Here is a 26,679-nt window from a genome sequence, read left to right on the forward strand (position 1 = left end):
ATGACTACAGTATAGTCCATCACTGCACATGTATTGGACAAATACTTCACAGCAGCATGTTTATTTCACCTATACATCACTTGTTCAGTAGGCTTAATGCTTCTAAATATCAGTCTCACAGAACATACTGAGTACCGTTCATGCAAACAAATAGAGAGTGGGCTTCCATTTATCAGATAATGGAGGATGGAACACAAGTCCTGTGGAGAGGTGGCATCTACCAACAAGATGCTCTTATTACAGCAAGTCATCTAGCCAACAGTCCTCCTATAAGCAGTCTTTGGAAAAAGAGGATAAAGTTGGAGATAGACTTTGAACTCTATGAGTCTTCCTGGTAGGAGACATATTTCTCATGAAATGTAGGATACTACTGTAGCTTTCTGCAGATTTTTAGCATCTTTGAGAGCATTAATTCAAGATTGAATTAAAGAAGCTCATCACAAAGTTTCTCACACCTAATAAATCTGGAGATATACAGATTACTTTACCATGAATAAAATCAGTCCACAGTTTGCTGCATATCCAGGTATACGGTCATTCCAAGTCAGCTTGTCCTTTTCATCCTGTGACAAAACACAAAGATAAAGTAACAAATTTTATGGAAGTGTGCAAGAGGAAATATTAGAGTTAGTAAGATCTGTTAGTGAAAAAAAATGTTCTCAATTCCAGTACTCCTGTTATAGAACTGAAGATAATGAGAAGATTTAGAACACTGCTATTTTAAGGTGAGAAAAAGAGAGGGTAAGATGGTAAATAAGACTATAAACAAAATGTCTGAAAAATAATTAAAAAAAAAAAAGTAACTATGATTTCAATATTTGAAAAAATGTATCTAAGTGTTTCTAAATTTCATAGTATCAGGATTAAGCCTTGAAGATACAACCATTCATTTTAAAGTCCTTCTTGCAAAACTTCAGAAGAATAGTCCTCAACAGAAAGCATAAAAATAATGCTTATGACCATAAAACACAGATTTTTGTCTAATGGCTACATTAGCTGAATGTGGCCACTAAGGTCATTCTTGCAATGACATCCCAATCTTTCTCCTGGTACTTGGTGTATAGAACAGAAAAATTACAAAGGCAAACCTCCTCTGTAATTTTTGCTGCCAGCCTTGTTTTCTTCATGTGCAAATGACATTGTCCTCTTTACTGAACAATTTAAAGCAACTGTGATCAGTAAAATATAGTATGCTTTTACCCTTCCTACCCCATCTCTAGCAATGTGCACATCTAAAGAAGACATTTGAAAATGGGTTTATATAAGAAATACAATTCCTTCCTCTCAAAATAGGGTTCTTAAAATAATAAAAAGCCATTACTTTGTTTAAACGAAACAAAATTTATATAATCAAATTAACAAAGGACTCAGAGCGAGCTGCTGTTTGCATCTCTCTGAATGACCATTGCTATGCCATGGACTCCATTTACACTGGAGTTAACCCAGAGTTGTTCTGAATTTAAATTAATTATATTGGATTAGAATTCAGGTCAAAAGTTTCAAATGAACCATTTCTACTGTGTGATTGTCCTCAGATAAAAATAAAAATCTAGAAGTATTATGCCTCTGTAAAAAGCTTTCCCAAAGTGCCAATAGTACAGTATTATATTCTAATTATAGAAATGTACTCATAGATTTTCTCATGGAGTTTACTGAAATGTGGAATTAGGCTGAAGACTTACTACACAACCATTACCATTTTGATGGTACCTCAAGCAAGTGAGTAGTTGTTCACCACACCCTCTCAGCTCAACTGTTCAGACAAATTAAGCATGTATCCCTTGGGAGGATGCTGGCAGGACAAGATCATAGCAACGCCAAGCAGAAGCATCAATAATTTGGCCCAATGTATAGAGTACATAAAGACTACATACAGAATTAATGGAGTCAACCATTTAGCTGGAAAGTTGCTTTAAAAAGCATTTCTGTGAAAGCACAGATGCATTTCATTTCATTTTGGCATCTACCACTCAGCAATTATACAGGACATAGCGAAGTTCTAAGTTACTATACTTTGACTGGGGCTAAGGGACAATATGTCTAACAATTTCACTATGGGAAAAACAGTAGAGAAGCAAAACAGGAGAATGAGTTGATGTTAGCCAAAATGGTTAAAAGAAAAATATATATATATTTTATAACCATACAGAAGTAGAAGGAGAAAATTGTGATTTATGCAAAAGGTCCAGGAAGAGCCAAAAAAAAAATATTGAAGAAAACTAATTCAAAAATCTCTCTAGCAGTAGGAATGTTGGAGGATGAGAAATCATAATATTAAGCTCAAGTATTCACATATCATGAATTGTGCTCCCCAAATTATGAGTGGCAAAATGGCTAAAGTTTTCAAGCTTTTGTTTGTTTGTTTGTTTGCTTGGTTGTTTTGATTTCTTTTGTTTTGTTTTCCTTGCTCAATATGTCTGGTGATGTTAGATATTTACTGTAGTTTGTAGTTAGGTACAGACAAGATCTACTGACTTTCCAAGTCAAGAAAAACATCACATGCTGAAAGACTCCCGTTAATATCTCAGCCTTTTGGAATACCTTAAGAAGCAGTTGTCCATTATGAAAAAATAGCCAAAACCTCTATTTGCCCTATTTGCTCCTCCTGTGTTTTTTTGTTTTGTTTTCTTTTTTTTTTTTTTTTCTAAGTAATACAAATACAAACCTGGATAGATGCAAGAAGGAAGGAGAAAAACTAGGGAAACAGAAATGATTGGCAAGTACTTTTAGAGATGAGAATCAGAAGTTAAAGTGTACCTAAGCCTGCATTTCTAGGTATTAAGAGACATTAGGTTTAACCCAATTAAGGGTCCAAATATTAGACCTGTCTAAGGTCTGATAACTCCAGTTATCAGACTGTATGTCCTCAGAAAAGTGCTAGGTGTATAGGCACTTAGTGCCACCATCCATTTTGGAAACACTAGGTTTAGCACCTGAATACTTGTTTTAAATAAATCTCTGGTTTCCAAAAGCACTTTGTTCCTGATATCTTCAGTAAAATAAGTTCCTGGAATAAAGATTTAAAAGGATAATTAACTCTTTACATTTCAATTTATTACTGGAGATAACTAAATGGCATACATGTATGATTGTGTCCCAAATATACTGCCTTGCTGAACATGAAGAATATAGTCCTTTCTGTTTTGGGGGATTGACATAAGCTCGCTGTCCATCCTCCTCAACAGAATGGGGGGAGAAAGTAAGATGAAAAAGCCTGTAGGTTGAGATAAATACAGGGAGATCACCTGTCGGTTACCATTACAGCAAAGCAGAGTAGACTTGGGAAAAATTAATTCCATTTATCAATTAAAATAGATTTGGATGGTGCAAAACAAACAAAACTAAAAACATCACCCCTCCACCCTTCTTCCCAGGATCATCTTCATTCTTTTCTCCTCTACATGCCTCTCCAAGTGGTGCAGGAAGGATGTGAAAAGGGGACTATGGGATCCATCCATAACAGCTCCTCTCTGCTGCTCCTTCCTCCTCATACTTTCTCTCTTCTCCAGTGTGGGGTCATCCCATGGGGTGAAACTCCTTCAGAAAACAGCCACCTGCTTCAGCAGGGTATTTTCCACAGTTTGCAGTTCAGTTATCTGATATGGCATGGTACTTTCCACAAACTACAACATCATACCTGCTCCAGTGGCTGGAGCACCTCCTCTGCTTCTGTCTTCTCTCAGTTTAGTGCTAACAGAGCTATTTATCATATATATATATATATATATATATATATATTCACTCTCTATCCTCTGACTCTGTAGCATTTTACCCTTTCCTAAAAACTTTCTTTCTGATGTGCCAAGAATTTCGCTGATGGCTTCATCTGTCTCTTACTGTAGCTGTGTTGGAAGAGGCTGAAACCAGCTATTTCCAGTAAGAGGCAGTCCCTGGCCTCTCCTCAGAGGCCACCTCTGCAGCGCCCCACTGCCAACACTTTGACACCTATGCCCAGTACATCTATGACATTGGTGCAACAGCATAAGGAATATCATATTTGCTTTTGAATACTGAGCAAGGCAATGCAGGTTGAATACAGTTCTCATTCAGAGTGGAATGAAAGACACTGAAAGTGTTTTCCCAGTCTCTTCTTGTAACAGAGGACACAAAGGTGGAAATGAGGAAGAAGGGTGGGTGTAAAGTACTTGTACTTGACAAAGTACAAGTAGATAAAGGAAGGAAGAGAAGGTCGGTATACCACCTGATCAGCTTTCTCTTTCATGCATGAGCTTTCTAAATCTTATACAACATTTTCATGAATTTGCCATCCTCTATAGCACCAAGCCAAAGGGAGAAATGAACATGTCTGAGATATAATGGCATTATGAGAAGTAAGAAGAAGCTGGATGAAAATATTGAGTTACTTAGCATACAGGGCAGAAATAGCAATACCAAATTCTGGAATGATGATCAATGTAGTAGGCAGCAGAATACTACTTTCTGATATAGCTCTTGCAAAAAAATCCAACTCTGTAAATTCTCTTGGTATTTTATATTACACCTGATTTTACTCTCTGGCAATAGTGCCATCTAGCAGTTAAAAGACTGTACTGTGAATTATTAAGAACACTTTGTCTGTAATCAGTGTTACACTTAAACATTGCAGCTAGTACCTATGTTTTATTCTAAACTCGTTGAATTTATTGGTAGATTTCTCATAGGATATAGCACATATCCCATTCTAGTGAATAACATTAATTACGTAACATTTCTTGGATTTTAGACAAGGGCAGAAAAGTTTACCTGAAGGTTAATGAAAACTCATCCAAATAGGCAAGTTATCTGTTTGGAGCAGTTTAAGAGGTGCATATAATTGCTGACATAATACTTTGAACCTGATCACTCAAGTAACAATCTCAATGGCAGATATGTCACACTGGCACATTACCCAAGGGAAACTCTATTGCAGGGAAATATTTACATGAAGACAGAAAACTTTTCAATGCAGCTTATGGTTCTGTGGTAAGCAAGACAAGCCAATAGATAAATTTAAAAATCTTTCCATCAGATACTTTGAATACAATGCTCTATTTGCAGTTGTATTCAAGCACTATCTAGGTTTTGCAGGATGATTTATATACTTATGAGTTACCTAAGTTGGCTAAGATCCAACATGGGCAGCTCTGCATCCTCAGGTGGGCCTCTGAGCTTTGGAAGCCTGGAAATATACTGCACTTGGACAACACCAAGGAGCTTTGCAAAAATAGTTCTATGTTTCTCTGTGAATCAGACCACAGCCAGTTTGCTCAGATCACAACTATTTCAGTTATTTACTTATATTTTCACACAAGAAAAAAACTCCTCAAAACAGGTGTTTCTAACTATCAGCCATGCCAGTTCATTCCGCACTCAGGGAGTAAAGCAACATACTTTATTTCTTTTGCATCCTGCTTAGTAACTCTAGTTTTGCAGTTCAGGCTGTTCACTCAATTGCACCTGGGCAACCTGAATGACTTCACTGGACTTACTCAAGGCTGCAGTAATTGAGTGGAACTTAGTAAAAGATACTCAAGGAAGAACAGAATCCAGGACACCTCTCTCTTGGCTTCATAAGGTCTTGAACAGCCAGAAACAGTAAAATGCTGTAAAATTCTTCATGACAAAATCCAGAAGTTCATCTCTAAGTACACCCAGGAAGCATCAAACAAATAAATGCCATTCTTATATCTGCACTTTTCTTAATAGAAACAAAACATTTAAACTGTGTAAAAATAAATAAGTGTCAAAATAAGCATTTAGTAATAAGAACTGTGGCATCAAATACAGTTCTTAGAGTCATAGGATCATTTAGTTTAGAAGAGACCTCTCAGATCATCATGTCCAACTGTTAACCTAGCACTGCCAAGTATACCATTAAACTGTGTCCCCAAGCACCACATCTACACATCTTTTACATACCTCCAGGGATGGCAACTCAACCACTTCCCTGGACAGCCTATTCCAGTGCTGCACAACCTTTTCAGTTGTCCTGGTTTCAGTTAGAACAGAATTAATTTTCTTCCTAGTAGCTGGTGGAATGCTGTGTTTTGGCTTAGGATGAGAAGAGTGCTGATAACACCCCTATGTTTTTGTTGCAGAGCAGTGCTTATACCAAGCCAAGGACATCTCAGCCTTTCACTCTGTCCTGCCAACAGGCAGGCTGGGGGTGCAGTAAGAGCTGGGAGGGGACAGACCCAGGACAGGTGACCCAAACTAGCCAAAGGGGTATTCCATACCATCTGACGTCATGCTAAATAATATATAGGGGTGGCTAGCCGGGGGGAGGGGGCCGGACTGCTCGGGGTTAGGCTGGGCATCGGTCAGCGGGTGGTGAGCAATTGCATTGTGCATCACTTGTTTGTACATATTATTATTACTTTCCTATTATCACCATTGTATTATTATTATTATTATTATTGTTATTATTATTTTGTTATTATTATTTTCCTGTCTTATTAAACTGTCTTTATCTCAACTCACGGGCTTCACTTTCCATTTCTCTCCCCCGTCCCAGAGAGGGAGGGGGGAGGGTGAGCGAACGGCTGCGTGGTGTTTAGCTGCCGGCCGGGTTAAACCACGACATCAGTGAAGAATATTTTTCCTAATATCCAACCTAAGACTCCCCTGCCACAACTTGAGGCCATTTACACTTATCCTATTGCTTTTGGCATGGGAGAAGAAACCATCTTCCACCTCATTACGACCTCCTTGGGGAAGTTGTAGAGAGCGATGAGGCCTCCCATGGGCCTTGCTTTCTCCAGGTTAAACAACCCCAACTCTCTCAGCCACTCCTCATAAGACTTGTTCTCTAGACCCTTCACCAGTTTTGTTGCCCGTCTATGGACACGCTCCAGCACCCTGGTGTCCTTATTGTAATGAGGGGCCCAAACCTGAACACTGTATTCAGGGTGCTGAGAACAGAGGGACAATCACTTCCCTCGTCCTGCTGGCCACACTTTCTGATACAAGCCAGGATGTTGTTGGCCTTCTTGGTCACCTGATCAAGCAGATTAACACTTGTACACCACTTGATGTCATCTGCAAAGACCCAGCCACACAGATAGTTTTTTACCCAGAAAGCGTACACCCATCCTAGCTGTGAGTAGTCAGTTTCTCCAGGAGAATGCTGTGGGAAACAGTATCAAAAGCTTTACTGAAGTTCAGGTAGACAACATCCACAGCCTTTTCTTCATCCACAAACTGTGTCACCTTGTCATAGAAGAATATCAGGTTAGTCAAACAGCCTTCTGTAAAACCATGCTGACTGGGCCTGGTCACCTGTTTGTCCTGTGTGTGACATGTGATGGTGCTCAAGATAATCAGCTCCATGAGCTTCCCCAGCACCAAGGTCAGACCAGGTCTGTAGTTTTCTGTATCTTCCTTCTGGTCCTTCTTGGACATCACATTTGTTATCTGCCAGTCAACTGGGACCTCCCTGATAGCTAGGACTGCTGATAAATGATGGAAAGTGACTTGGCAAGCACTCTGACAGCTCCCTCAATATCCTTAGGTGGATCCCATCTGGCCCTCATCAATATATGAGTAACACCCAAAATACTACATGTGTATCACAGGCTCAAGATATGGAAAAAAAAAAAAAAAAAAAAAGGTTCTTCTGAAATAAAGCATAAATAAAGCATCCCTGTAAAGCATCCCTTAAAGGTTCTTCTGAAATAAAGCATAAATAAAGCATCCCTGTAAAGCATCCCTTTTGGACAAAATAAATAAATAAATAAGGTGACAGCAAGGAAAAAGGGATACTTCTGAGCTATTTGGAGGTTAAAAGAAGCTAAGATCCAGTGCAGTGCAGGCAGTTTTTGAAAACAGTACATGGCAGGGTGATAACACAAAAGGAGGCATAATTAAGGCACACCAATATTCCTGGAATCTTGCCGTGGCCAACAATGTAATCTAGGAAACTATACAGTTTCATGGGGCTGTTCCATCCTGTACTAGGGCTCCCAGACTTCTGAGAGGAAAGACAGAACTGTTGCCACCCTGACTATAAGCCAGTGCCTGTGCCTACCCCAGTCTGAATCAATCCCATCATGCTTTCATTTTAAGGCTCATTACAGAAGAGAAGATCATTTTGTATTCTTATCTAAAAAGCAATTAAGGAGATTTTAGCAGTAAAGATATCTGGTTTTGAGTAGTGTTTTCTGTTGGTCTTGAACATGGAAAAATGAACAGACAAGACTTGTTTGGAGTCAGCTGAAGGACTTCAAGACCTTAAAAAACTTTATCTGTCTTTGAAACATGCAGAATAGTACTAACACTCTAATAGCTTTCAGTGGGTCTTAATGGATACATCCCAAATTATGTGTGGTAGCAATACAGAAGAGTGAGCTAAGTGTGCAAGTCTCAGTACTGATACTCAGTTCTGTGAAATTAATGGAATTTAAGACTAAACAAAGCTATTATTAAGCATCCAGTCTTAGTCTCCTTTGTAACCAAAGAACTTTCTTCGCATAATTTTTGCTATGAGGCTAATAAATGTGGTTTAATTAACCTTCTTTTTAGCAAATTTCTAATCATAACTTGAGCATTTCTGTGAAGAACAGTCAGTCACGACACTTATTAGGTCATTCCAAATGCTAATTATCCTTGCTGTTGAAAATGTGTGGCTTATTTCCAGGCTGAATTTGCCTATCTTCCAATCTTGGCATTTAGCTGCAAGTTTGCCAGCATCTACTGGCAGAGTTTTGGGCTTGGCTCTAGGGTCTTACAGATGGTGATTAGGGATCCTCTTGGCTTTTCTGCTAGCTTAGGCCACTTAGTCAGAATTTAGTCAATCAGTCAAGCCTACAACTGTGTTTCTTCCTCTTCGATGTGCTTGGAAACAAATCTCCCACAGGCTACAGACCTGCCCTGACATGGGCCACTCATGTGGTTTACACATTACAGATTTTATGAAAGGATGTGGGAGTGGCCAAGGTCCTGTGCCTCGAGATATGTATATGTATATGCCTTCCAAAGGAACAGACATATACCATGATAGGTGAGGATCATACTTCCAGTCATGAAGCACAAAGAAGCCTGGTAGAAAAGAAGACACAAGCTTCTTTTCTGTTAACACTGCAGATGCACTGACAGAATGGAAGAAAGGATCAACTAATCCAAATACTTCCCAGTCCTTACCGGTCTTAACAACTTTCTTCTGAACATTCTCAAAAGTACCAAGTAGTGTGTATAGACAGAGAGAGACACACATATATACATAAATATAAGCATGTGAGTATGTATGTCTATATACATTATATCACATGCATGCAATGAATACCTCGATAAAAGCTAGCTCTGATCATTACATTAGAACTAAAATATGAGCTACAGTTCACAGAAGAAATATATTAGCAATGTTCTACTCCAAGGTATGGTGAATGTGGCCATTTTACCAACCATGATAGTTCTTTTGGAATGAGGGTAAACTGCAACATGCCAACAAGATATCTTACTGATTTTCCATCTCCAGCAATTGTATGTACCTAGGAGATACCTATTAGCTGTAGGATATGTAGACATGTAGGGTTAGAAGACCTCAGAATTGGATACCCATATGGCAACATCACTGAAAATGCTACCTTAATTTCAAAGATAAGAAATCAGTGCTCCTTGAAGTAGTTTCAGGGGAGTGTTTCAAGTTTTATCATTTGCTTAAAAATACTCAAAAAAAGGCTGAAGGTCTGCTGTCACTGTGATTTAAGTTTATAAGGCTAAACTTGTTTAATTTAACTCACTTTAGTTTATTCAGAAATAAAAATGGTTCCTTGTTGTGCTGTATTTGAAACTCACTTTGCTTTTGATAGTTATCTTAAGGTTTCTAGTGGATTGTAGCATATTGTGATCATTATTGTGTAAATGGCAGTAAGGTGTTCAGTCATATCAGTGTTTAAAATCAATTTTGTGATATTTTTATATGGTTTGAGTGAGAACTGGCAGCATTTTTCTTTTTAAGATGACAGTTTTACATATGGCTTTACAAGAATGAACTATTTATGTAAACTTGAAGCCATTCAGAACATTACCAGAAAATTTACACAAACAATATGGATACATCTGTAGTCATAAATATCCATTGTTTATCAATTCTTTTCAAAGATGATTAATAAATCATAGTGAGCCTGATCCAGAGAAGACAAAGGGCCAGATGTACAAATACACTTAGACATCTGGTGAGATTTCCAAAATAACTGACTGACAATGGTACACAAGTTTATCATAGGGAAGACTGCAGTGAAATGCCACAAATTCAGTTCATGGCACAATAGGATATTCTGTCACCTGCTCTATTTTTTTTTTCTTTTTTCTTTTTTCTTTTTTCTTTATTTTTAACTTTTATTCCTGAACTATCTCAAAGATAATGAAATGCTACACATGGATTTAAAATATACTTACACAAATACAGTTACAGGTAGAGTCAAGGAAAACAGTTACTGAACAAACATGTGCCTATCTTAATTTACATAATTAGGTTGATTTAATTTACTTTGATATTGACTAGACACAGACCTATCAAGCACATTAAACAAAGAGTGAAAAAATGAGTGGTTTTGAAAAAAAATCATTTATCAGCAATACTCACTACTTTACTTTGTCCTGGAATTAACTGGATTTGCAACCAGTTAGTACCCTGAAATCCAGTACTCTAATATTCAATCACAGGCTCACGCCTTCTCATGTAAATTGTAAACATCTGATAGACAAGGTTTTTGAGCAATAAATGCAGCACATTTTAGAACAATTTACCCAGCATAATTTTTCAGTATAAAAATAACTTTGTATTAGTCTACATAAGTAATTAGCATTTTAATACCAACTGTGGTTTTAAAACAGTCTCTCTCTGTAATATTATTTTAAGTACAGGAGTATCTTCTCTGTATATATACTTTTAAAGGGCATCAGTCATACAATCAGATACCCAACTGAGGTATCTCTCTCTACTCAACAATTGAGGTATCTCCCTCTAGAATTAAAAAAAGGCTCAAAATGATGTTATCTTGTGCAACTGCAAGTCTGTTCACCTGAGACAGATAATAGTTTACCTGAAATTTATCTATAAAATCACTCATTCATCACCATTATACACTGTAACAAGTTGCTTAACTTGGGCCCTATGGAACTAAGCCAGTTGGCAATTTTGCAATTTGCAAAGCTCAAATTACAATTATTTATGTGGGAGTCTCTTAGTAACATTTAATAGTCTTGTTACTTCACAAAACTGCATGTATTAGTTCCATTAAAGAGAGGGGAACACAATTCAAAAATTTAACTCAGCATATGATTTCAGCTCTGGATGAGAGGTATTTAGTGCTAACCTCTAAAGAAAGATGTCTTTTCTTTCTATATGTTAGTCCGGCCCAACGCTGGGCCAGTGTCCTGAGACATATAAGAACAGATTGAAGGATCAAGTCTGAAATTCTTGCTCCCATGAACTCAGTTGGTTTCATAAAGCTTCCAGTGACTTCAGCAGAGCAAAATCTCACCCCAAGGCTTCAGGAAAGCACACTTAAAATGAGATTCTACATCATCTTACACCATGTGAAGTTATTTATCTGAGCACCAATTTGGAGAAAAAGGCACATGAAACATTACGATTTTCCTTTGGTTGCAATTTCAAATTTAGTTTACACAACCTGTGAATGATTGCACCAAGTGCAGCAGAGTGAGGTGATGTAAACCTCAGTAAGATTATAAATTGACAATGAAACATTCAAGAAGGAAAGGAAACAAAAGGGGGTGTGGTTATTCTAGATTCTTTCCCTGAGTCTAAAGCTTTTATTACCATCTGTAAAATGTTAATGAAGTTTATATTCTAACATTTGAATATGCTATAAAAATTGACAATTCACTCTTGAACACAATTTATAAAGGCAAACTTTTCACATAAATATATGGACAATGTACACAGAACAGTTCTGTGTAAACAACCAATTAATGGACAGCTGGTAGAATAGGGAGAGGAACAAGAACAAAGCAACCTTTATCTCTATCAAAGGTTGCTCCAAAATGAAAATATTTCAGATGTACAGGAGACCTGTGCTTGCACTTTCTACCTGGCTGTTTAAAGATGGACAGTGAAATTTATCAGTGTTCTGTTTTTGACTTATCTCTATATTATATATACATCAACTTGCTGTGAGCACACAAAATTTGCAAGTACCAGGAGGTGGGAAACAGAGACAGCAAATGCATTACACAGATTGAAGGAGAATGAAGGAAAAAGGCATTCACAGAGCCTAGCTTCAGTATAACGGGACTAATTTTTACCTCTGCAGTCATTGTAGAAAGAGGCACTTCCAGAGTCCAATGAGGCTCTTCTTTTGAGCCTGTGACTAAGAAGAATATTTCTGTTGGCTGTTTACAAAGAAAGTCTATAATATGTCTATTAAAGAAAGTCTATAATAATGATATCTGTAATGAATATCTCTGTGTCCTCCAACACACATACAACCTCCTCCCAAAACCCTATACAAGGTGGAAGAGTACAGACTAATAAGAAAGAGATATCAATGAAATACTGGAAGGCAAAGGCAGAAATCACTGATTCATGGATCTGGAAAAGCAATGAGATATACATTCTTGTACTATTAGCATTATCTGTAGACTTTTGAGGACTGTGACTTCGGGGAATTAGAACCATCAGTTTTGCTATCTATTTTAAATTTTCCAAAATGTAAATTCAACAATAAAGTTATTTTTGTAAATTATATCCATTTCGAATATTATAAAAACATCCGCCATTTCTCATGAAGTACAATACTTCCCAGTATACCCATAGCTGGAGTTTCAAACCACCAAATTACAATGCCTGGTCATGTGTTTTTTTTATTGTTTTGTTTTGTTTTGTTTTTGTGTGCTATTGTTTGTTGTTTGTTATTGTTGTTGTTGTTGTTTTTGTTGTTGTTTGTTTCTTTACAAAACAAGGGAGTGGAGAAATCAGACCTATGCTGACTGACAAGCACATCTTAACTGCTTTCCACTAAATTCATACAAGATTGTTAGAAAATCTTCTAGATGGAGAGCAAAAGATCCTTGCACTCTAATTCCAAATACTTTCTGATTTCCAAGCAGGAAAATGACAAATATCCATATAATAGACTGAACTAGGTAGTATTTCTCAAGTAGTACATACATGTCAAAAACACATAGAAAACACACAAAAATCTCTATGAAGCTACTTCCTACCAGCATCCCATCTCATTTGCATTTTTAAAATAGTTTTGTTTGTAGTCGGCAATAAAATGTGGATCTACTGAAAGATGCCTTGAAATTGCTTAGACCCATTTTATATAAAGCAAGCAGGCAGTATTAGAGAAAGTGGAAAACAATGTTTAACATTTGATTCTCTTGAAAATGCTTTCTGATTCTTTACTATCATTAACAAAAAAAGAAGTAGGTGTATCGACAAAATAAATTTGTTGTGTAAATGGAGTCACACACCAGAAAAATGAAAGAGTTGGAAGCAGTGACAATCTATGCATGAAACTGGAATGTGGTATCTAGTCAGACATCAGTACAGTTTGTACTATATTAAACATAATAATAATTCTGAAAGTCATGTCAATTGAGTTTGAAGATGATACTAAATTAGGAGATGCTGTGAATAATGAAGAGGATAGAAATTTAAATACTGGGGTTTTGAGAAGTACAAATAAAAGCATGAAACTGAGAGATTTGAGTAGGACAAGTTAATGCCAATACAACTAGGAATATAATTAGAAACAGTAATAATGCTCAACAGAGGAAAAGTGTTGTTAAATAAATTTTTGGAGCAATGGGTTACAGCCTGAAAATGAATCTAGAGAGAATAGAAATGGTGGTCTTTTATACAAGTGTTACACTTACAAATAGGGAAAAATTTAATGGTTTAAAACATTGTAGTGGGTTTATGTGGCAAGGTTTTGGTAGCAGGGGGCTATAGGGGTGGTTTCTGTGAGAAAGATCTAGAAGCTGCCCCATGTTTGGGAAGGGCCCCGTTGTTTTCCAGAGCTGAGCCAATAAGTGATGTTGTTTGCGCCTCTGTGAGAGCATATTTAAGACAGGGAAAAAAACGCTGCGCCAGACAGCAGCCAGGAGTGAGAGAACAGCCTTGCACGTGCCAAGGTCAGTGTAGAGGGAGGGGGAGAGGTGCTCCAGGCGCCGGAGCAGAAGTCCCCTGCGGCCTGTGGTGAGGACCATGGTGAAGCAGGATGTCCCCCTGCAGCCCATGGAGTACCACGTGGAGCAGGGTTCCATGCTGCAGCCCGTGGAGGAGACCACGGTGGAGCAGGTGGCCCTGCACCGACGGAGGCTGCCGCCTGTGGAAGACCCCTGCCAGAGCAGATTCTGGGCCGGACTTGTAGCCCGTGGAGAGGAGCCCACGCAGGAGCAGGTGACCTGGCAGGAGCTGCTGCCCGTAGGGGAGCCAGGTTGGAGCAGTTTTCTCCTGAGGGATGGACCCCGTGGTACGGACCCATATCTGGAGCAGTTCTGGAAGAGCTGCTGCCTGTGGGAAGCCCACGCCGGATCAGTTCATCAGGGACTGCATCCCGTGGGTGGGACCCCACAGCACAGGGGACGAGAGTGACAGAGAAGGAGCGGCAGAGAAGAAGTGCTGTAGACTGACCATAACCCCCATTCCCCCGTTCCCCTGCGCCGCTCGGGGGGAGGAGGTGGAAGAGGGTAGATGGGGGGAAGGTGCTTTTGGTTTGCTTTTTCCTTTGTTTTCTCACTTCTCTCGCTTGTTAGTTGTAGGCAATAAATCTTACTATCTCCTTATGCCGAGTCTGTTTTGCCCGTTACAATAATTATTGCGTGATTTTCTCATCCTTATCTCAATCCTTGAGCCCTTTTCACATATTTTCTCCCCATTCCTCTTTGAGGAGGGGGAGTGAGAGAGCGGCTGTGGTGGAGCTCAGCTGCCCACTCGAGCAGAACCACGACAAACATGCACAATCCGTATGGGAGTAAATTCAACATACTTTAAATCCACAGACTAAGTAAGACTAATCCACGCACTAAGTGGCATGCAAAAAAAAAAAAAAATCAGGATTCTAATGCATTGGCTTAAATGGCATTCATAAGCAAAGGACCAGGCTGAATTTAGGGCAGTTGTTTACATATGGAAGAGAGCAAGAGAAGTATGGGTTCACAAATACAACTTGGGTGAGGAGAGACCTAAGCTAACCCTACCCATGCTATTCCTAGACCTAAAGAAAGGATGCCTAAGCTGACTGGAAATGATGCCATTGACAAGACCTCTGGAAAGAGTCTTGATCATAATAGGGTGATTTGGGCATTCCTTTTCAATTCAGACATTTGTTCAAAGTTTCCGTACCAAGATGAAGATGTTCTGAACTTTTGGTGTTGTCACAGAAAGTGGATAAAATCCTGTTATTCATAAACTGGATTGTTTAGCTAAGCTGTAGGAACGGTGATAGGAATATACAGGAGAAATAGACACCTTCCTAACAGAGGCAAGGCTACAAGGGAGGCAGAGGTCCTTTCAGGCCTCTCACACAGTTGTGGTTTTTTACATGCACCTTCTACAGTTTTAGTCTGACATGTCTTTTACATCTTGGGTATCACTGGCCTGTGCAAAAGACTCAGAGATCCTACTGCAGAGCACAGAAGAATGTAAAATTGCCACGTAGGCAATGTTGACCTACATCACTTCCTATCCTGACACTGTCCTAACTACATCCCAAATATCCTAAAGTGGGATCCCCTTTACTGTGATGTGCAATTTTGCATTTATGCCCCATGGTATCACCAAATTTCAGCAGTAATTATGAAAAAAAAAAGAGTTTCTTCTGGAAAATGGCTTTTAGTGTGAAGTCATCAATGTAGTATTTCCTCAAAGTTCCCAGAAATATGCAGACTGATCTGCTCATTTGCTGCAACTACTTTGCACTAGTCTGCTGGAAGATTTTCAAGGTAGAGTCTGTCCAACAGAAAATTGCAGGGATTTGTTTGGAATCCTCTGTTGACACAAATCTGATACAAAGGATTCTATTACACGTCCCATTCCTCTGACTAGCATATGGTATGTGGCTGAAATGAAGGTGACAGATACAGCCTAGGCCACCTACATTGCTGGTTTGTCTTTTGATGAATTTTGAGTTAAATGCCCTGTGATTTGGGCAACTAGATCTCTGACAGGCATCCACAGAAATGTAGAAGCTTCATATTTTCATCATATACATACACACAAAACTGTCATGTTCCCCAATAAGATAAAGTAGTACCAAAACAGTCTTCTCAAATAACCTCATTATGCAGTATAGTCAGTCTCTGACCTTTTATTTCAGTCATGATTTAATGGAAGGAAAAGCAGTATGAGGGGAGAGAGAACTCATGTAGAGACCTCACATTGATGCTTCATTCTACAAGTCTAGCCTCCTTCAAAGGTCAAAGGGCTTTCTTTTTATTAACCCTCATTAGAACATGCATTGTTCACTGATATACCTGCAGAGACAAGGGAAGAAGGAAAAAAAACTATAAATATTGGGGAATTCTCTATTATTTGCAGTTTTGAATTCAAGGTTATATACTTTTACATATGCTTTCTATTTGTTCTGTTTCAGTCAGTTGTTACAAATATATTGCAGGAGTCAAATTCAGATTTGTATCAAAATTAAAACCAAAAATAAATAAATTAATTAACTGTTTGTTATATGGGTAAAAAAAGTAAGTGGGGACATAAATTACCATAAAATACCAGGAAGATTCAGATTGATCAAGAAAATCCCTTGAACAGTAAATCCTTCAGTCCTTCAAACAGGCATTGGTAAGGGCCAGGATAACTTTCTATCTTCATCACTGGTATCTTCGTCACTAACTATTTCTAAAAACAGGTTAAAGAAACACCTAGTAAATGTGACACAGGGTACAGCTGGTCCCATTTTCAAGTGGAGTGGGGAAACTAAATGTCTTCTTTGTCTCTTTTCGGAACTTAATTCCTTCATTATTTTTTTTTCTGTAATCCTTTGTGGTTTCAATTAAAATACTCCAAAATTTTTCTATTTATTTTTCTTGTTCTTCAAAAAAATATCAAATGTTTGGTTTTTGGTTGTTTGGTTGATTGTTTTTTTGTTTGTTTTGTTTTGTTTTGTTTTGTTTTGTTTGACTACACTTTCTAAGAAGGAATATGTCCTAATTGTTTTAACTGTTGAAGAGTAGTGGTCTTTGTCCAACTCTTTGTTTTAATTGTGGAAGAGTAGGGGCATGACGTTTCCATTTTTCCACTCACCATGGACATCACCCTACCACCAAGTCTTTTCAGATATGATGGAAAGAGGCTTGGCAACCCCATCAGCCAGTTCCCTTAGGACCCTGGGATTCATGTCATCAGGTCCCACAGACTTGTACCTGTTTAGATTCATCAGGTAGTCTTGAATGTGCTCTTCACTTACAGTGGGTGGGACTTTGATCCCCCAGCCTCTGTTTATGGGTTCAGGGAAATGTAAGACTTGGGAAGCCTGTCTACTAGTGCAGACGGAGGCAAAGAAGTTGCTGAGTACCTCAGCCTTCTCCGTGTCTGTCATTACCAGTTACTCAGATATAGAAACTCACTCTTAATATAAGAAATTAGCCACCTATAATTGCTTACACACTACTATTTTCACCCCTCAGTCTATTTTAACAAAAGTTTAAGGTGCATGGTGGCCCTTGGGGACTCCTCCCACCACCCCAATGCAGCAACCCGAAGGGAGCTGGGTCCTCTCTTGTGCTCTTCCTCAAGGCTGCCACCTCTTGCACAAGGGCTGGCGGATGGGAAAGAAGCACTCACACAACCCCCGAGAATCAGCAAGAGTCTTTATTGCTGGGTGTTTGGTGGCTCTAAGCTAATGCTTGGGATAGAGCCTGAGCAAAGACGAGTAGGGAGCTTTCCGGGCCGTGCTGCAAAGCTGTTGGTGTTCTCTGACAGCACAGAGCAAAGACCTGCCGGGGTAGTCCCAGGTTTGATGTGGCCGAGGTGGATCCACTTCCGTGGGCTCCTCTGCCTCTTCTTGTGGACCCACCTCCACGGGCTCCACAGTGTTAGGCAGGAGGACAAGCCAGTCCTTGCCTGGGACTGCCCACATAGGATGCCTGCCAACAGGAATATTTTCAGGCCACGGTGCCGAACCAGGGGGTCATCCAGTTCCCTGTTTAGGCCCCATGCTGCTCTCCAGTTCATTTCCAGGCATGGATTCAATGCTGCATCTGTTTTACAGCTGTGGCTGGGTCCCACGCTGCATTCTGGTTGACAGGCACCCCTCTGCTCCCCATGGCTCTCAGCCTCACGCTCCTGCCTTCGCTCCAGACCACCACTGTACTGCTGGTTAGGCCCAGGCCCCCTGCTGCTGTATGTCTGAGGGGCTGGCCTGTTCCCCATATTGCTGCAGTGCCAATGGTATTGCTGATACCCGTCTGTGGGCCAGGCAACAGACATCCCACAAGCACTGGTGTCTTTTGTGCCAGAAGTGCCTTCCCTCTGCCCACGACACATCTTCCTGTCAATAGCTGCCATCCTTCTCGGTGCTTCCTCAGACCTCTTCACTGGCCTCACACCGAGGAGGGCTGCTGCTCACCTTGCTCCTTCTCTAGCCTTCTTCCTGCCACGTGTGCTGGCTCTCAGAGGACCGAGTAGCTGAGCAAGTGGCAGGCCAGTGGCAGGGGGGCATCTTTTATAGGGCCTGGGACAAAGGTGGGGCAGCGGTGGCCACTGTGACCTTAGCAAGCCTTCGTGATGCCCAACATGAGTGGTCCAAAGGTAGCTGTGCTAGGAGCAGCCTGGAAGATGCCCTTGTGGAGGAAAGAGGAGGGCTGGGGGGCTGAGGGCCCCTTTTCTGGGGCTGGCTCCCCCAGGCCATTTGGTTTGCCAGAGAGAAAGGCTGCCCCATGCAATCCTGCCTCAACCCATTTTTCTTCAGATCTCCAAAGGTTAGAATCTCTTGTTAACAAAAGAAATTACATGTATTGGATTATTTCATGTATTGTTTACAGACGTTGTGAATTTTCCCCTGGATCTATTAATATTCTCAACTTCAAATATGTAAGCATCTGCAGATTTCATCACAAAGCTGTTTTCCTTTCCTTTGCGCTAGGAGGCTACTCAAATTCTATGAAGCCAGGGAGCTAGAGACACTGGTTGAGCCATCACCTCACAAACCTAGGTTCCCTTTTCTGTGTCAGGGCAATCTAACAGAGCTGTTAACCAATAAATTCCTATCTTCACATGATGTCAGTAGAAAACATAACAGTGCCCTGCCACTTGGCCTCCATATGCGAAGTGTGACCGCCTGAGCTAACAGATATATAATTTGAGAGCTTGACACAGAGAAAGCAAGAAAAACTGACCTGTAGATATTACAGGCAAACAAATATGCCTTCAAATAAGCTGAAGTTCTGAATCAACCTGATCTAAGGGATCCTGTCACTCAATATCAGGCCAAAAAACCAGAAGTGCTAAGTCTATAAAGTCTTGTAACATAGACGCTACTCCAGCAATGAAATGATTGCTCGGAGACCACAGAGCTCCTTCTCTTAAATATAAACTTGGTAACCCTGAAGTTCAGAGCTAGCAATCTCAACCTAACAAGCTACAGTCTATCCAACTCAGCAAACTCACAAAAATTTATCTGGCATCAGCTGAGGAAATAAAGCATGTCTGATACCTCAGACATCATCTCCTCCTGAAAGGACTGTGTTTGCTGAGTAAGCATCCCCTCCATCTTTTACTTCTGAGGGAGCTGAATTCTCCTTTAATTCTATAGTTTTTCACTAGCTCATGACACCTCAGGAACCAAAGAGAGACGCTGAAGTAGATGATGCTCACCTTGAGGGTTTATGAGCACAAAGCATTCCCTTTAAGCCCCACAAACTAAACACACATGCACACACACACACGAGTCAGTTTAATTAGGGAGCTATGGTTTCATGATGGAAATATATTTCTTCTGACTTTGGGAACTTGTTCTCTGGTCTCTTTATGCAAGATAATGCATTCTTTCCCCAGATAAGACTGATAACTAGAGCTAAATCAACTACTGTAAATAAGTAAAGTTCCTTGAGGTCCTGAGGAGATACATAATCCATGCTCTCTTACTTTCCTCTTTTGTTGTTGTTATTGTTGTTCAGTTATGCTACTATCATTTTACATAGTTCATGGAATTGGCACTGCGGAAAATTCACTAACTGTAAATAGAGGGAGGTATTAGAAATGCATCACCTACTGCTTAAAATACATCAATGCAATTTTTCAGATGTTTATAGAAATGCCTAGCTGAACCTATAGGATTATAACAGATCCAAGAATATGTATGTATGTGCATACTAAGATGGAATAATTCCTTCAGTAATAAAGAAATGTCATTTAAGTCTGACTAAGAATGAACAAATTAGCAACAGATTAAGCATCTGGAACCTTTTAAGTAATTTGACTAAATGTGCAGGGCTATTAAGAAAAGATGTATTTTCTTCTATTGGTATTTATGTCTAATATTTATTTCACCATAGATGAGCATCACTGGGCAGCAGAAGAAACAGCCAAAGGAAAACAGTTTTCTTGTTTGCTCAATAAATTAACTATTTGTTCTGTGTTTTAAACAAGATGAATGTTAGAACTTTGCTAACCCTGCCAGGCATCACTTATATGTAGTTGGTCAACTGAATCCTGAAATATTGTTTATAAAGTTTTGGAAGTGATACAACACTGACAGGTTCAAAAGGAGACTACTGAGCTCAGTGAACTCAAACTTTCAAAGGAACATAGTACTTAGGGGACGCCAGAGGCCCACCAAAGTATTTCTACTCCCACTTTACTAGTACTACCTCAAAAAATGGAACCTGACACATCTGAGATAGATGCTCTTCAGAGAAACTACATGAACTCCAACCACACCTACCTCTTTCTCTATTGTCAGTAACTCCAGGGTGGCTAGGTGGCTATTCTACATGCAAAACAAGTTATTCAGAGATTCAGATATTCAGAAATTCAGTATAGATTGCTAACGTTTGAATCTAGAATGTCCTCTGGGGACAATGGGTGGGTGGTGTATTTCCCAGCAATTATAAAAGAAGCTGTCATGATTTCTAGCCCTGGGGATTTCTGCTACTCTAGAAATAACTCAGACACCAATAAGGCACAGAATTTCTGGAGTCCACATTTTCCTGTTCTAGACTTACTCTTTATAGAGAGAAGGGAACTGTAGATATTTCTTCTGCCCTTCATTTCACACAAAGACTTCTCTAGAATGATAAGCAGGCATCCAAGCAGTGATGCCTCCCAGAAAACCTACTGATAACTTTATGTACCTCATTACTTTCTTAGCATTCTTCTTCTGGTCCTATTTCTTCATATATGCTATGTGGCCTCACATGAAAGAATATCCAGCATTCATCTCACTTTTCCCTATCAAATTGTACTTCTTTTTGTGACATCATCTTCTGCCTTTCTTTGTGAAGGTCTCTGTCTTTGTTAGCTCTTTTGTCTGTTATTTCTATTCTTCACAGAATCACAGAAACTCATTCCACTACAACAAACAGGCATTCTACTGCTGTTTATTCTCACTATGGCTCTACACATTTCCATGTTTTTCACCTGCTCTCTTCAAGCATTCATCTTAGACTGGAATCTCTCACTGAGAGGAAAGGTATTTTGACATGGATTTCTACAAAATGTTTTGTTTGTTTCCAAAGTCTCTATTATAATGAATCTTCATGATGGTAGCAAGACTATTACCTTTCTTCTCCTGTAAGCTGGCTGAGATCATAATGAGAAGAACAAAGAAGATATACCAAAGGGTCAATTTCAGTCTTAAAAAGTGATCAAAAGGTCTGTTCTGAAGAGGTGCCAATGAAAAGTTAAGTGTCATACACATTTAAAGGTTAAGAAGAGCAAAAAATTATGTTTGTTTTCTCCAGTGAAAAACAGCATTTCAGGAAAAGAAATAAAAAAATAAAAATAAAAAAAAGTGGGAGACATGTCCCAAATTAGGATGAAAAGCTAAAGTGTTTGTTTTCAAAAGTGTTTTTAATTACTGTGAATCATAAGTTTTACGTCAACAACTTAAAATATTTTGTTTTGAATTATTCTATTTTTAAAAACCCTTTAATATAAATTGCATTTTGAAACAAAAAGACATTTAATAACAGCAGTTGGAAGCTTCTCATTCTATAAAAGTTAAACTAAGATATTCCATTAAAATCAAAACATGTTTTATAAAAGAAAAAAAAAATCAAGTTCTTAATGTTCTTCAAATACTGTACCAAAAGTTGTCTATTGAAGAAAAATATAGGGGGATTTCTGAAGTTTTATGAGTGCCCTATTGTCAATGCTTATCATGCATGCAGTGTGGTGCTGTGTCAAATATCTGTAACTGGTAATGGTAAGATTCTGCATAGTACATACTTGCTGGCAGTGAAGACACAAAAAAGTACATCAGCTCATTTCACTTTGCAAATAAAGCTTGACAGAACTATACATTTTCTTGCAGACATACTGTATTCAATGCATTCCACCCACTTCAACAGATGCTGTCTAAACAAATAGTTCAAAAAGAGATGAGAAACTGTGTGGAATACTGCATCCGAAGTAGTTTCTACCTGAATCCCGGGTCAAATCTCACTGGTGCAGCCAGTACTCACCATATGGAAGGCTCATGCCTTCCAGATTTATGAAAGATTGTCATGTCCTTTACTAGGTCTTCCAAAGGTGGAAGCCCACAACTGCATTCTATTTCATGTTTTTATCTGGATGGAAATGTGATGAGACATTAGGTAATTCTGTTCAACTGTGTCAGATGCTTCATGATGTGTTTACCTTGAAAAGACTGTTTGGTGAGCAGAAAAAGAGTAAGAAGAAGGGACAGAAAACTTTCAAAGACTTTCTCCCAGAATCATGTATGCACAGTGCCAATATACTGAGCAAAAATTTGCCTTTCAAATACAGACATATTTTCTCAGAAAATGTTTCTCAATTTTTATCAGAATAAAAATGTAGCTTCTGCAACAGCACAGAAGCTGTCTGTATTTGTATAGAGAAGCTTGAAAAACACAGCAAAAGGTCAGCCTCATGCAACAGTAATGACCAAGACAAAATATTATGTTTTTATTATACCTACATTCATGTAGTCTTGGAATCACAGATTTTCTTGAGTTGGAAGGGACCCACAAGGATCACTGAGTCCAACTTCTGGCTTCACATAGGACTACTTAAAAATCAGACCAAAGTCTTAAAGTGTTGTCCAAATGCTTCTTGAATTTCAGAAGGCTTGTTGCCATGACCACTTGCTTGGGGAGCCTGTTCCAATGAACACGCTCTCAGAGAACCTTTTCTTAATATCCAACCTGAACCACCCCTGTCACAGCTTCATGCTGTTCCCTTGGGTCCTGTCACTGTCACCAGAGAGAAGAGATCAGCTTGTCTCCCTCTGAAGTGCAGAGCAGAAAAGAACAATCACTTCCCTCTACCAGCTAGCAATGCTGTGCCTGATGCACCCCAGGATATGGTTGGCCCTTTTGGCTGCCAGGTGACACTGCTTTCTCATATTCAACTAGCTGTCAACCAAAACCCCTAAATTCCTTTCCATGGAGCTGCTCTCCAGCCTCTTGTCTCCAGTCTGTACATATATCCTGGCTTGCCCCAACTCAGGTGAAGAATCCAGTGCTTACTCTTGTTAAACTTCATGTGATTGGAGATTACCCAGCCTTCTAATCTGTCTGCAAGATTTCTCTGCAAGGTCTCTACACCCCTGAGGGAGTCAACAGTTTCTCCTAATTCAGTATCATCTGCAAACTTACTTAGTGTGCATTTGAGTCCTGTGTCCAGATTATTTATAAAAACATTAAAGAGAACTGGCCCCAGAATGGAGGCCTGAGGAATCCCAGTTGTGCCTGGCCACCAGCCTGATGCCTGATCCATCAGCCAACTATTCACCCACCATATTGTATAACTGTCTAACTGTATGCTGGACATTTTGTGCAGAAGGACATTGATAGAAACAGTATAAAAAGCTCTGCAGAAATACAAAAAAGATCACATCTACTGCTTTCCTTTGGTCAACCAAATGGGTAATCTTGTCATAAAAGGAAATTAAGTTCATTAAAATGTTCCCCTCATGAACTTTTGTTGGCTATGACCAATGCCTGCACTGTCTTTCAAGTGTTGTTTAATAGCTCCCACCATAATCTTCCCTATAATTTTACCAGGCAATGAAGTGAGACTGACCAACCTATTAAGAAAAAAAAAATTAAAAAATTGCCAAATGTTTGCAATTACAGAGTGAAGACACATATGGTGATAAAGCATCAATAGAAGAGTCAAGCCATAACATATGAATTCTGAGTCATAACACTGTTTTGAGAGAACTGGAACTCCTGTGCTTAACTTCAGTTGTTTTGAATAGGTATCTGTTTCATGTAGTACACAATATTTAATAATTCAACCATTAATGCAATTGAGTTCAATTTTAGTTGAACTCAGAATGTCCTGACTGTTCGGTAGGTCACTCAAGATAAAATCGTGTTCAATCGCAATCACTGATACAGCTCATAGGGAACAGCTTGAAGCAAATTCAAGATCTGAAGGGCCACATCATGCTATTCCATAAGCAGATATGCAGAATACTCCTTTGTGTCTCAACCATGTTTCTTTCCATGCATGACAGTCCAGAAAAGGAGAAAGACAGCAATTCACTTGGCTGATGCTTTCATTCTCTGGCATACTTTGTGTCAGATCCTGTTATGTTACAGTCTGTGGGATTTAGATTCCTAGTGAATTCCGTGCATAGAAGAGGATTTACACTTTGCCTATTTCCAGTTCACCATTCGGCCATTATATAGACAGATAAGCACAGAATAATACTATTAATCTGAAAACATCTACTTGATTCACTGAGTGATAAAATGAGGGAAAATGACCTCAACTTGTGCCAGGGGAGGTTTAGGCTGGATATTAGGAGAAATTTCTTTACTGAAAGAGTTGTGCAGCATTGCAATAGGCTGTCCAGAGAAGTAGTTCAGTCACCATCCCTAGAGGTCTTCAAGAAACATGTAGATTTGGAATTTAGTAGCATGGTTTAGTGGTGGAATTTAGTACTAGCTTAAAGGTTGGACTAGATGATCTTAGAGGTCTTTTCCAACCTGAATGATTCTATGATTCTATGACATTTTTATGTTTGCAGAGTTAGCAGAATCTGTAGCCTAAAATAACAATTAGCCCTCTGAAAAACCTCTGCTGCAGATCTCATATGCATCATAATACTTGATACATTTCATGATCTTTTGGAAGAAGGACTAGCATGCCTTGTCTGAAACAAGTTTTTAGTCCAAACTTAATAGTTTGATAACAATTGCATTAATAAAGAAATGTACCCTGTGCCTAATGCTTGACAGAGGAAAGGTATAGTCAGCAAAACACTAACTCTAATAAGTCTCTTTTCATAATGTAAGCTAGTTGCTCATCAATCTGCAAAATCATTGCATTTCTCGATTGTACTAGATTTGCTTTTGCTTCTTGCCTAAAGGGCAAGAAGCCCTTATTAAGGCACAAGTCAAAGAACTGAGCTGTTTAACACCTCTGCAAAGTATTTTCAGTAGACAAAGAAACATACAGAGTGCTTGAGCACAGGATGAGTCTCCACAGCATCATTACATATTGGGGAAGAGGCAAGAAGCTGGTGAGAGGTTTGCCCTTATAAAGAAATGACCATGATAAGGTCATTACACTGAAGTATAACTAAGCAATCACCAAATAGTTTTTCACAGCTCTTATCAGCTACAGGCAGGACTTCTCTGAGTCAGTTAAGCATGGATTTAGAAGAATCTGAAATGAGAACAGCAAGAAAGACCAGCATCTGACACAGAAATGTAGTATTAGAAAATGCAAGTTTTCAAAAATGTCAAGTCACTTTTCCAAAACATTATCAATTTTGACTTTATTGATTTTTGGTTTACTTTCCTTCTGGTATTGAGTTTTCACTGTTTCTCACATTTTCTACCACATCAGGATATCTAGAAAGGAACAAATTAGCAAAATGATGTGATGCTTCTTAACTATTCACATACCTTCAGGAAATAAGTTTTTTTTCAGAGGTATGTAATAAAACCTCAAGAGTTCATATGACTGGAAACTTGTATGAGGATTTTAAAAATACTTATCCTTCATGGACAGGAGATTAGAATACTCCTTGGGTCCTGTGATGCTGCTGACCCAGCAGCTCACTTCACTGCAGTGGCTTTAACAGTGTAGGTCTGATGAATGCTACTGTTGACAGCACTGAAATATCCAATATACTGCTCTCTTCATTCAAGGCTTGAACATAGGCTACAACAGTTATACGTGGCTAAGTAACAGGAAGGGAGTCGGGCCACTGGAGTACATCCTTTCCAAACTGAAGTCTTGAATGGAAAACTATCTTTGTCAATGTGTATCTCACTGTTGTACTGGTGTTACTGGGCTCTGTGTTGCAGTTTGATTTTTGTGTATAATTTTCAGATAATACTATTCAAAGGCTACTTTACCAACTACTGGGCTTTGCCTAGTGAGATGGTCCTTAAAGAGATGAAATGTAAAGTAACTCACACTGATGCCCCTTGCACTGCAGAAATACAAATACATTTGTCTCCTAAAATCAGAGTTGAAGAACGAGGAAAGTTTAATTCTACTTTTGTCTTTTACTCTACATTCACACACTTAGGCAAAACAGAAAATAACTCACAAAGTGCTGGAACTCT

The 26,679-nt window shown here is 39.1% G+C and overlaps 1 protein-coding gene across 1 annotated transcript in view; it reads right to left on the reverse strand.

Annotated features, from left to right (window-relative positions):
- Positions 1-26,679, reverse strand: part of ANO2 (anoctamin 2) — a 190,937-nt gene that overhangs the window by 40,239 nt on the left and 124,019 nt on the right. Inside the window, exon 14 of the mRNA XM_082784479.1 lies at positions 489-563. Within this exon, the coding sequence (XP_082640605.1) occupies positions 489-563 (75 nt within the window). The remainder of the gene's footprint in view (positions 1-488; positions 564-26,679) is intronic.

This window comes from Aythya marila (genome assembly GCF_965140915.1).
Source record: "Aythya marila genome assembly, chromosome: 1".
Lineage (NCBI taxonomy): Eukaryota > Metazoa > Chordata > Aves > Anseriformes > Anatidae > Aythya > Aythya marila.